This window comes from Denticeps clupeoides, chromosome 14 (genome assembly GCF_900700375.1).
Source record: "Denticeps clupeoides chromosome 14, fDenClu1.1, whole genome shotgun sequence".
NCBI lineage: Eukaryota > Metazoa > Chordata > Actinopteri > Clupeiformes > Denticipitidae > Denticeps > Denticeps clupeoides.
The window spans coordinates 8,706,219-8,718,341 of record NC_041720.1 but is presented as its reverse complement, the minus strand read 5'-3'; the positions used below and the strand labels follow the sequence as shown (position 1 = coordinate 8,718,341).

The 12,123-nt window shown below is 43.1% G+C and overlaps 1 protein-coding gene across 2 annotated transcripts in view; it reads right to left on the bottom strand.

Moving 5' to 3' along the window:
- cdk19 (cyclin dependent kinase 19) overlaps positions 1-12,123 on the bottom strand; it is a 49,023-nt gene that overhangs the window by 6,625 nt on the left and 30,275 nt on the right. For both annotated transcript variants that reach the window (XM_028952981.1, XM_028952982.1), the window contains exons 5-12: positions 11,593-11,650; positions 9,060-9,191; positions 7,355-7,498; positions 6,305-6,374; positions 6,101-6,173; positions 5,626-5,723; positions 5,166-5,244; positions 2,485-2,724 (exon numbers count right to left, since the gene is read on the bottom strand). In XM_028952981.1, the coding sequence (XP_028808814.1) occupies positions 2,485-2,724; positions 5,166-5,244; positions 5,626-5,723; positions 6,101-6,173; positions 6,305-6,374; positions 7,355-7,498; positions 9,060-9,191; positions 11,593-11,650 (894 nt within the window). The remainder of the gene's footprint in view (positions 1-2,484; positions 2,725-5,165; positions 5,245-5,625; positions 5,724-6,100; positions 6,174-6,304; positions 6,375-7,354; positions 7,499-9,059; positions 9,192-11,592; positions 11,651-12,123) is intronic.

Here is a 12,123-nt window from a genome sequence, read left to right as displayed (position 1 = left end):
TCAATAATTTATCCTGAATTGCAAAAGTTTACACACCCCAATGTAAATCAAATTTACTTGTGATCACCTGAACAGTGTTGATTCTTTCATTCTAACAGAATATGTCCTTTAAATTTTATTTGATGCTACTGCAACTTTACGCCTCACAAAATGTGAATATACCACAAATATACCAGGTTACATTTACATTTACAGCATTTATCAGACGCCCTTATCCAGAGCGACTTACAATCAGTAGTTACAGGGACAGTCCCCCTGGAGCAACTTAGGGTTAAGTGTCTTGCTCAGGGACACAATGGTAGTAAGTGGGGTTTGAACCCGGGTCTTCTGGTTCATAGGCGAGTGTTTTACTCATTAGGCTACTACCACCCCTTGAAGACAGGATATGTGGCGACTGCAAGCTACATTTTTCAAACATAAATGGTTGAACTTTTTTTAATGCCTTTATTGATCTCCCCTTTTAAAGGCCACATCATCAACAAGAAATATGTATCACTGGCCTGAACCGTGAAAGAATTTCAGCATAAAGCATCAGAAGAAACAAGGAAATGCACAGCTCCTCGGCATGATGGCTCCATATAAGGATCTCACTCCGAGTACACACCAGATGATCAAACATAAAACTGGAGCATACCTTATAAAGTACGGCAGCTACTAACACTATCCTCAAATCAAGACACGTTATGAAATATTGCATCTCCATACGCTAGGAATCGTGGTGAATTTCCAGTGAGCGTTATGATTTGGAGCAGTGGATAGTCAATGCGCTCACACCTCCACATGGGCCTTGTGTGTATGGAGATTGCGTGCTCTCCCGGTGTTGGCGTGGGTTTCCCCCAGGATCTCCGGTTTCCGCCGGCCATCCAAAGGCATGCACACTAGCTGGATTGGCGATTTTGAATTTTCCGTACTTTGAGTGTGTGAGTGAATGGTGTGTGTGTGTCCTGTGGTTGGCTGGTGTCCCAGGTTGGGTTCTGGCAATTGAATGAATTATAATAATTGTCTTTGTACGATTTGTCAATTTGAAGTGCTTGCACTGACATATTCATCTATTTGACCATTTACCTGCCCTCTCAGGTTTCCCTTTCCGTAATCATGTAGGCTTCTTCTTCTCTCTCTCTCTCTCTCTCTCTCTCTCTCGCTGTGGCCCGTTCACCCCTCCTCTCTCACCTTGCTGACACTGAGCTATAGATAGCGCCTAGATAATGCGGGTAGGAATAGATCACACTGCAGCATGGAGCGCGGCTTGTTGACAGCTGCGTCTGCAGGTTCTATTTCCGTCTTCCTCTGTTTCTCGTTGTCTCGTGGCGCTGAGGTTCTCCTGCCTCTTCCCATCGCAGTCATTGCAAATCATAAAACCCATTCAGATGTTTAAATACAGGTCAAACGCAAGAATGAAGAACACAGCAAGACCGCTGGTGTGATACCAGCAGAGGTAACACCAACCAAGAGAATCTGGTCTCACGGCTGCCTACGGTCTCCGGTCTATTGGACAAACCGCCACAAACCCCGCACTGACACCACTTGCAGGCTCACTCTACCCTGGAAGGGCATCCCTCTCTGTATCACTCCTTCCCAAGGTTGCTTCCTTTATTTCTCTCTCCTAGAGTTTTTTTGTGTGGAGTTTTTACTTGTGTCAGAAGGGACAAGTGTGTTGGGTGTCAACTGAAGGGTCTGTCATACTCTGGAGCGCACCTTCTGCACCCAGGCCACTGTACTAACTGAATTTATTGGGTCTATTTACACTTATTCACGTGCTTAATGTTGGCAGTTCATGTCTAAAAACAGCTTTGGTTTCATCAAGAATGGACCACTATCCAAATGCATGAACTGGAAAAACAGGCTGGCAGTTCCACCACCTGTTCCTGGTTCCCGGCTTGCTGCCTGGCTATACATCTTTCAGTCTGCGCCGGTAAGTCCTACAGGCAGAACTGTGTGGCGAAAGCGCCAACACATCATATTCTCTACAGTACATTGTTTCAGATCCATCTTTCTGGAACATTCTGTTCGGCCGGGCACCTGCCCACACTGCATTCTGCCATTAACCAGTTGCCAGGGGAACCCAGAAAAATGGCCTAGCAAGAACAGGAACATTTAACCCCTGGCCCATAGCCCTGAAAATGGAACTTCAGCTTTTGTGAGTGTGAACACGACCCCATGTATACTTTTCTTTCACACGTACGAAAGTGAATTTCTATGTTAAACATTATCCATTACATGTGAATCCATTAAGGATATTTTTAAATACTTACAAACATTTATTAAAGTTCTTAATTTGAATTGAAAAAAAATCTATAATACAATATTTACATTTTTTAATGTATTGAATTTTACACATGGATTATATTATATTGTGACTGTAGTGATCAACAAAAAAAAAGCAAACACAATATTTTGTCCAACGATCTAATGATGTTGGAGGTAATTAGTCTTATATGATAAAAAAAAATTCCGTTAACTAGATGTTCCTCACTGGACGATTACCTGGTACTCTGACTGCAGAACCCCGGTGCCTGAGGATGTTCCTGAGGGCCCAATTCGAGGTTTCTTGTTGGGGGGGCCCTGGTCCTGGCCGTGCTGGATGCCCCCTCCTGTGTTGGCCCCTGTGGCCCCTGCGGTGCCGTTGGTCTGCGCAGAGCTCTGCTGGGACGGGGCCTGCTGCTGCGTCGCCTGCTGCTGCGTCTGCCCCTGCGCAGCTGTCTGCTGGTGCTGCTGTGTCTGGTTCTTGGAAACAGCAGTCAACATTATGTAATTATTACTTTTTACTATGGTCCAAATACTTCAGACATAACATTATGACCACTGACGGGGAAGTGAATCACAACGATTATTTAGTGGGTGGAGTATTATACAGCAGAACAGGGGTCCTGCCAATCATGTGGATGCTACTTCGACACACCCCCCCCCTCACAACATTGTTCAAGGAAACAATGCTCCCTGATCCCCTCTTTCAGCAGGACAACGCACCCTGTCACACTGCAAAACTAGTTCAAGACCACCCTTTTGGAGGACAGACATTTTACAGCATTTTATCAGATGCCCTTATCCCTTATTCATTATGATCTCAGTCCATTCAAGCATCTTGTGGGATGGGCTGGAAAACTAAACACAGATCTGATACTGACTGCTTGCTGCCAGATACCAGAGCATAGTGGAGTCTGTGCCTCAATGGAACGGGGCTGTTTTGGTGTCAATAAGAGGATGTACTGATTGGTATACACAGTCGTTCTGGTCGACCGGTTGTATTCATTTCATTTCCTTATTTATTTGAAGTGGGTGGTAGTAGCCCACTAGGCTACTGGGTGGTAGTAGCCTAGTGGGTAACACACTTGCCTATGAACCAGAAGACCCGGGTTCAAATCCCACTTACTACCATTGTGTCCCTGAGTAAGACACTTAACCCTAAGTTGCTCCAGGGGGGGACTGTCCCTGTAACTACTGATTGTAAGTTGCTCTGGATAAGGGCGTCTGATAAATGCTGTAAAATGTAAATTAGTGATTTGGCCAATTACCCCTTTATGGGGGATAAGGGGGAAAGGTTACCTTTCATTGATTATGCTTTTTTCCCCAGAGAATTTCCCACCCCTCCCCTAAAACATCATCTCCACAACCATCATGGTTTTCTAACATTGCAGTTGCTCATTGATTGGATGTAAAAATTAGCCCAAATGTATTTTTTTAGTTCCGTCATGCAAGACTCAGTTGGGTTAATTTTTTTTTTGGAAAAACGGCAACACGACTTCCTGTCTGTGCCAAACATTGTGGATTGGTGAATGGTGTTGATAACTTCATTTACGCGAATGCCCCCTCGACTTCTACAGACCTCTCTCCTCCTCATTAGCATTTAAAGCTACAGATACCGAAACGGTGTGTCCTGGTGAAATCTCATTGTGGGACTGGATGTTGCTGTAATTCTGCACCAGGGCTGAATTTCGAAAGAGACTTCAGATACGGTATTAGGGGAACGCTCTAAATGCAAAACAAATGGCAAGAACGTTCAGATTACAAGTCGCAGATTTGACTGTCAAGTGGTGTGCGGCGACTCCAGCCAGTATCAGGTGCAGCGCTCTCGACAGCAGCCGCTAATGAGATGCGCGGCGCGGGGTTCATGGAAACGGGTGGCGACTGACACGCCTGTTATCTCAGTGACAGGAACACACTCGCGCTCACCTCGGCTGGGGGCCGGACACGTGTCACGCCTGCTCACTGCAGGGCAACACTGACAGAGGAAATCATGAAAGCACAGGTTCACTGGCTTTTACGGCAATAATTCAAGAAAACAACAAAATCTTAATAACCAAATAACCATATCTTTAAACTACTTAGCAAAAATAACTGCTAGAACGTCCATATTTTTATAGTGTGATACACTGTGTATAATGTTTTACATCATATCATAAAATTCCTGCTGATGCGAAGGTCAACATTGGAAGTTTCTAGGAAATCTAGGGTGGTAGTAGCCTAGTGGGTAACACACTCGCCTATGAACCAGAAGACCCGGGTTCGAATCCCACTTACTACCATTGTGTCCCTGAGCAAGACACTTAACCCTAAATTGCTCCAGGGAGACTGTCCCTGTAACTACTGATTGTAAGTCGCTCTGGATAAGGGCGTCTGATAAATGCTGTAAATGTAAATGTAAATGTCTTCACTCCACCCTCGGCCTGCAATAAAGTGTTCCGGAATAATCCGAAGATGTCCAAGGAACGGAGCAGCCCAGCTGTTTCCCCAGCAGAGCGGCGTTTTATCTCCAGAGCTGTAAACTGACCTCCATTGAACATCTGTGCGAGGACAACGCAGCACATTAGTGACACTCCACTCATGCAGGTTGTGACCTTTGCCGCTCAGCACAGAAACAGCCATTTTACGCAGCTACGCGCACTTATCTTTTCATTCTTTCGCTTCCCAAGGCCGCATCTGTTGCCCCCCCCTCCTCCTCGCTCTCTTCACAAACACCGCACCCCTTTATGGATGGAAATTTCCGCCGTCTCTCAATTACAGAGTCTGTCAGGTGACGGTTCTGTTTGCACTTTGTTCCCTGTTTGGCTGGCCTAATGCTTATGATGGTCGGCGCAATATTTCCAAAGCACACGGTTATGCAAAATAAAATATGGCCAGGGTATCCATAAAAAGTACTGTCGCAGTGTAACAGAAAGGAACTTTACCTTCTCTGTCTTCTCTTCCGGTTCGTCCTCATTGAGGAACTCTCTCTTCGGGTATGGTATCTGACAGCCGGCAAACACACTAAAAAAAATGAGACAGAAATGTTTGGGATAAATATGGCATTTGACTGGCTGCACTGTGAAATTGGCGCCGGCGGTTCAGTCTGTGGCATAAAGGAGTTCCTTTGTTTGTTTGCGTCCACGGAGGCGAGTTGTTTTTCTCCCGTTCCGTTTTTATGAAACGGCATCGCCAATTATTCAGGGCGCCCTGGAAGGGTAAGACCGGAGGGCGAGAGCATAAGATGTGGGCGAGAGCATAAAATGCCTTTTCCTCACATTCCAGGGCACACTTGAGACATGACCTGCTTTCAGCCAATCGGCCTGAACCATGGCGGGTACACAAACAAAGGCAGTCCTGACACAATAAAAGAGTTTGTGTGCCGGTCAATTTAGTAGGTCTCACTCTGAGGTGGGTAAGGGGTCCTCCTGGAAATAGGGGTCCTGCAGAGCCTGCTCAGAAGTGATCCTCTTAGTAGGGTCCATCGTGAGCAGTTTCTGTAGCTGGGTGTGAATAAGAAAGTCAAGACAATATGGCTTGAGGCTGAGCAATTCTAACAAAAAATGTCGGACTTTACTGTTAATGGTAATGAGCCTCCCATTTGCCTCCAAAGCTGGAACTCGTATCTGGGAGTAACGTGTTCCCCCAGCACAAATTGGAAAACCAAGATAGGCGGATTACAGGAATGTAATTTTTCAGGTTGCATTCAGATAATCTAAGCACAACATTGGACAAGTGGAAAATGGAAAATTAAGTATATAAACTGTGTTCAGACAGGAATGGAAGTTGCTGTCAGGTTTGAATTTTGAAATCTGTTTGAATGAAAGCTTGTGTAAATAAGGGCCTGGAGTAAAGGGGGGAGGAACGACAAGAGACATACCAGCAGAAACACTTTGCTGTCTGGTTTCACTTTATGTTTCTCCATGTACTTGATGAGGCTGCTGTTTGCATACCTGTGAAACCAGGACGCTCAATATCAGTTTCATAATAAAAGCGTATAATAAAATCTCATGCACATAAATCCTTAACCATAAACGCTTCGGAGTCTGTCTGAGAGGGCAGGAGCAAAAAAAAGGCAGCTCACGTCGTTCTCCTGAAGTCTTTCTGAAGCGTTGGATACTCTGGCATCTTCCTTATGTCCTCCCAGTCTTTATCTGGGGTATTCAAAGCAATAATACGTCAGTAATATTTGCAATGGATTCAAGGCTCAAGATTCAGAAATCAGGACTCAGGATTCAAAACGAACACAGAGCGCACCAAATCCAAGAATCAAACAGAGATCTCTTCATAAGGAAGGAAGCAGTGCTAATCACTGCACCACCGTGGCGGTCAATTGTTTCTTCCATTAGTGAAATGATGGCCAAAGCCTGTGCACACTCACATCCCTGGAGGACGGGTGGATAATATGTCACTCAGCTGAGACCTAAAACCAATAAGACTGTTCGCCTAATCAATTCATTTAATCAAAAAAAGAGCAGAGAACCTGCACTGAAGCCATCCAGGATGGCATTATTGTTTACTGCACAATGTAAAATCACATTTAACAAAACGATGTAGAAATTAGCAGCCTTATGCTTTCAAAAGGTATGTTTGGTGGACACTAACATTTCTGTAGTTTGATAATGTGCCTTAAAAATACAACAAGGGTTCCGTTATAACAAGCTCTGCCTATATAATCCATTTACACTACAAACAAGGGTAACTATGCTGAAATGGTAAAGATAATTCTATTGAACTATAATTCTAAGATCTACGTGTCTTGAAATTTCTTCAAATGTATCATGTTTTAGGGCAGGTTCCAAATCATCTAATGTGGACCTGTTATTCTGATAAAGCTACTTTGGAATTTTCTTATTTTACTTTTAAGTTTGCACAATTCTTTTAATTGCATGTATAATCTTCTACTTGTGTATTTTGTAACAGTGGTGGACTAAGGATTTGGATCAAGGTACCATCCCCACACACTGCCGTATTTCTGAAGGCCACCGTAATCACTGTCTACAAAAAAAAAACACAAAATATAGATTGTGCATGTGGCCGTGCAATCTGATTATCTCATTTAGCTGAAGGCTAAGACAACAAGACAATGATGGGAAGACTTGGTTTTATGAGTGTTTATTGTTATAGCAAGGACCTGCTGGAAAGCCCATGACGCTGAATATCCTGTCAAGCTGGTCATGGTGAAATGGGTTGCTGGTTTTTATGTCTTCTTGGCGACAGTGGAAAATGGGCTCTGACGTCAGTAACTCAGCAAAGATGCAGCCAATTGCCCAAATGTCTGCAAGAAATTGAAAAAAAATTATTATTCACCTAAAATTGCAACCGGAAAACCTCCATTACATGGACTTTAGTACACTGTGTTTCGTATTCATGTAAACAGCCAGCTATTCATATTTCTGTATCTTTTCATCATCTTAAACAAGCCCAGTGATGCTGTTCAGACGTTCGGTAAAAGTTCGTCATGTCAGCTATGTAATTACTACTGTATTCTGTCACTTGCAGTTATGTCTGTTTATTAAACATTGCTGAGTGTGATTTGTTCTATAATAAACCCAAGCGGCCCTCAGCCAATTATTCCGAGCCAGGCACCAGCCATAATAGGCCGCCAAGTAATTTTGCAGGAAATGGAATGACATGAAAGTCAACACAAGGTATGTGTGGAACAGTTGCTTGGGTTGGGTTGATAATGGATATTTCACAATTACTTATCTTATTGATACTATCTAATTAGGTCAGCGCTACTGAAGTAAGATGGGAGCTTCCAGGTTCGAATCCTGAGCTGCCAAAGTGCCACAGAGGTGCCACTGAGCAAATTCATTCTGTGAATTAATTCTGTGAATCAGAATTTATGAATTTTTCCTTTTTTCCCAATCAGATAATATACAAAGGTCCAGTAAAAAAAAAAAAGAACTGCTTTAACCAACATAAACCTTTTTTTTATCAGTATGGAAAAAAATCCAGCCCAACCCTAGCAGTTGCAGCTAGATGCCTTTCAAACCAAACAATTAAAGGTTAAAGTCCACTTGAAAGGCAACTTAGAAGTCTATCTGTACCCCCATGTGGCTTGAGAGCCGAGCCTTGAGATCACAAAGATTCTTTTGCAATTTGGCAGCTCCTTAATATGACACAGAACCATCTGAATGTAGAGATGTATTTTCTGCATAAATAAAGCTGATATGCTCCTTATGATGCAAGGAAAAGGCATCTGAAGAGGTGACACCTTTCTTGGTTTCCTGTATTTGCATCCTTGCACTGACAATTTCTGGGCTGTAAGAATCATTTTCCACATCAAACAGAACCTGGACAATTCCACTTAAGGCCAGCAAACATTGTGCAATTTTTTTGGACCCATTTTGAGGCGATATTCCAACTTGTGCGATAAATTCTGGAGTCCAGCGAATCTCAGTTTGCCTGTGTGTGGTATAGTGTACACAATGTAAACCGCACCGATTCACCCCTCCCGACCAGGTCCTGACCAGATGATCATTAAAAAAATTTACCTGTTTGAAATTTGGTGGCCCGCACGCTCACAGCGCACGTTCGAACACAGAACTAAAGTACAAGCAGCAGCACTCGGAAGCTCGGCTCATTGACACACACAAGCCTTTTTGCCTCACCCAGTATCATGACCAGAACAACAATGGCTCATAAAATTGCACAAACTGCCAAAACATGTTCATATTGCTGATGTAGTGTGAACAGTTGTGTCGAATGCCTTTTCATTGCATGTGACTTTGTCGTACAATTTGAGCTGAGCGTTACCACAGGACTGGAAAAATCGCAGTGTATGCTCGACTTTACACGTCTATCCAGAAAGGCCAGAAGTGGTAATACCTCACCTATCGCTTTGGTGTAATGCCTTGCTCCTAGTAGGAGCTCTGGTGCCCTATACCAAAACGTCACCACCACCGGGTCCAGGTCGGCCAGTGGCTTCAGTGGAGAGTTGAAGAGTCTGGCAAATCCCATGTCCGCTGCAGGAACGTCGACAGATGGCAGAGACACACAGACAAAGACACAGATGCAAATAATACATCATCAAAACTAAATCAAGTGCCTGATTCATGCAAGTCGTCTGTTGAAATGGCAAGAGAATGCAAGCTAACGACAATATGAACACAACACAGCTTCTGCATTGGGGGGAGGTTCAAGGAAAGGTGTTGAGTTGTTTACGCAAAGATCTCTGCTCAGAAAACTAGGCCAGGTTTAGTCACCCACAACATTCGGTTTTAAATCCGTGGTTTCTTGGCTCAGTGTGCGTGGGTTGGGAGATGTGTGTGCTGGGTATTATGCTGCCCTGACAACTTCGTGAATATAGAGCATCCACTAGAGGTTTTGTACCTAGTCTTGTAGCCTAAATCTGCTACAATTAAACCATGTCATAATATCATGTTAATAATACATCAAAAACATTGGGTTATTTTGAAGGACTTTAAAAAAGCATTCAATTAGACACCCTTACCCTTAAATTATATATAAAAAAAGCACCTGATCTATTTCTAATGGGGTTGGATGGTCCTACTTCATCCACACCTAATTAATCTACAGTCCCACTTAATACCATTGTGTCCCTGAGCAAGACACTTAACCCTTAGTGTCTCCCTGTAACTATCGATTGTAAGTTGCTCTGGGGTGTCTGAGAAATGCTATAAATGTAAATGTATTCTCACTGAAGACCAATGGCTGGAACCAATCTCTATGGAGAAGCCATGCAGCCATAAAGTTAAAACCATTATGAAATAATTCTGTAAAATACTGAGAATTGTTCAAACTGAATCATGACTCATGAATCATTAGCTGAATTCATTTAAAACTGAATCATGACATTGTTGTTCCATGCAGTTTTGTTATCACACTGTTATCGCACATCATTCTGCGATACCATCCTCCTCTCAAAGCTGCTGTTATCCATTCCATTTCTTTATCTTTTGTCTTTTTTCTCCTTTAATTTGTTGCACATCTGTTAGTCTCATTTGTGTCAAAAGTACATGATTCATGATCCAAGACCGGAATTCCAAGAGTGCATTTATATTCCAGGACGATGCATTTTTCGTAGCAGCCTTACTGTATGCTTTTATGGCCCATCTCTTTATGGCTCTGTAAATGTGCTGGTTCTGCTTGAACCGTCTCCGTGAAGGGTGGTTTTGGAGACACAGATGGACTGCGGCCTTGCAGCCGCAAATGCCCCAAAGCTAAAAGTCTTGGAAGTCCTCTAAACCATTTCTCTCCGCAGCTGTAGGATGCCGCAGCCCTGCAGCCACTTCTTGAGCTACGAGTGGCCCACAGACATCACCACAGCACACAAGCCTTATGATTCGAGGAAGGGGGGCTAAAAGGAACCCTTGCACTGCAGACTGGTGATCATGGTCTCAAAATAGCCCAGAAAGTTATGCAATGAGGAGGAGGATCCATTTAACCACCCTGCCACCCGAGGGCTGGGACCGTGTCTCATGTAACACTGAGAATCATGGCTGCTGTTTGTAGAAATTCAGAAATCCTTCCAATAATTGGGAGATATATCCTTTTCACGTCCCCGTTGGTGACTGTAGTGTAGACACATTGTCTCTCAAAATGCCTTAAAGTAGAAAGATCATGTGTCTACAGTTAATTTTATTTTGTCAATTATGAATTGTATATCAGCATCAAATATCAATCTGAATGTCATTTATTATTAACTGCTATGCACATCTGCATTTGAGCTTCCCATGAAGAAATGTCTTCCTGTACGCAGTCACATCACCTACATGCACGTCTGTTTTAGGACAAACTAAACGTGACAGCAAGGAAGTCCCTGAATGGGACTAAATGAGTTATCTTAAAGTATGGGACATTTTGGCTAATATGCTACAGTTCATGATCATCATGAATAAATTAACAACAACAGATGTATTTGACAAGTATTCTCTCATTTAAAAAAAGAAAAACTCTTACATTTATTCTGTTATGTCCCAATCCAGAATGTAAAATATCAACAACATAATTTTTTCATCTGCTTTAATCTTCTGACCGTGTAGAGAATCCTGCTGGTGATGTTACCAAAAAATATAAGGACGTTTATTGTCAGAGGTCTCTCTCTCTCTCTCTCTCTCTCTCTCTCTCTCTCTCCGATGACAGGCTGGAGGAGCAAAGGTCATTATTTATAACCAACCTCGGGATAAGAGGCTCCCACCGACGTGGGATTAGGGATTTCCGTGGCCTTAATTAATTAGGAGAAGTCGCATAGTGAAGTGAACGCAGGATACACAGAGCGCCAAGAAAGGAAGAAAAGAATAAAGGAAACTCATGCGAAATGCATCCGTTGGGGCTTTGGCTCCCCGACTCAGATTACATAACATGCTGAGGATTTTACATCTTCTGGATGGTAGACGTCCTTACCAATTTTGACTCTCCCTCTTTCGGGGCCTTCTCCCATCACAAGGATATTGGCAGGCTTCTGCAATGAAGGCAAGTAAAATAAGAAAAGAAAACCATCATTCATCTTGTTTACGCACTGGTTTAGGGTGGGTCTTGCCACAAGGAAAATTAAACCACTCCACACTCTGGGAGCTCTTCACGTACAAGAATGCCATTAAGCATAACCCTCTGGACGCACTCAAATGTGCCAAAGACAAAATGTGGGAGCAAAAGCAAATAGATGAATAAATGCAAAAAGACATTAAAGGCTCGGTTCATCATTCACTGGGTCACAGAAGAGGATTTCTTTTTTTTTTTTTTTTACATTACGAGCATCTGTTAATCATTCTGAATGCATGTCGCATAAATTACAACTTGCAAAATGAATGTGGGTGAATAATTCACAGTCCATCTAAACACATTCGTGTGTGAGCGATGCAGCGGTTAAGACTGGATTCTGCAAAAGTCGCCCACCTCGTCCGTCTTCAAAAGTTCAAAGATGAGCGCACTGCC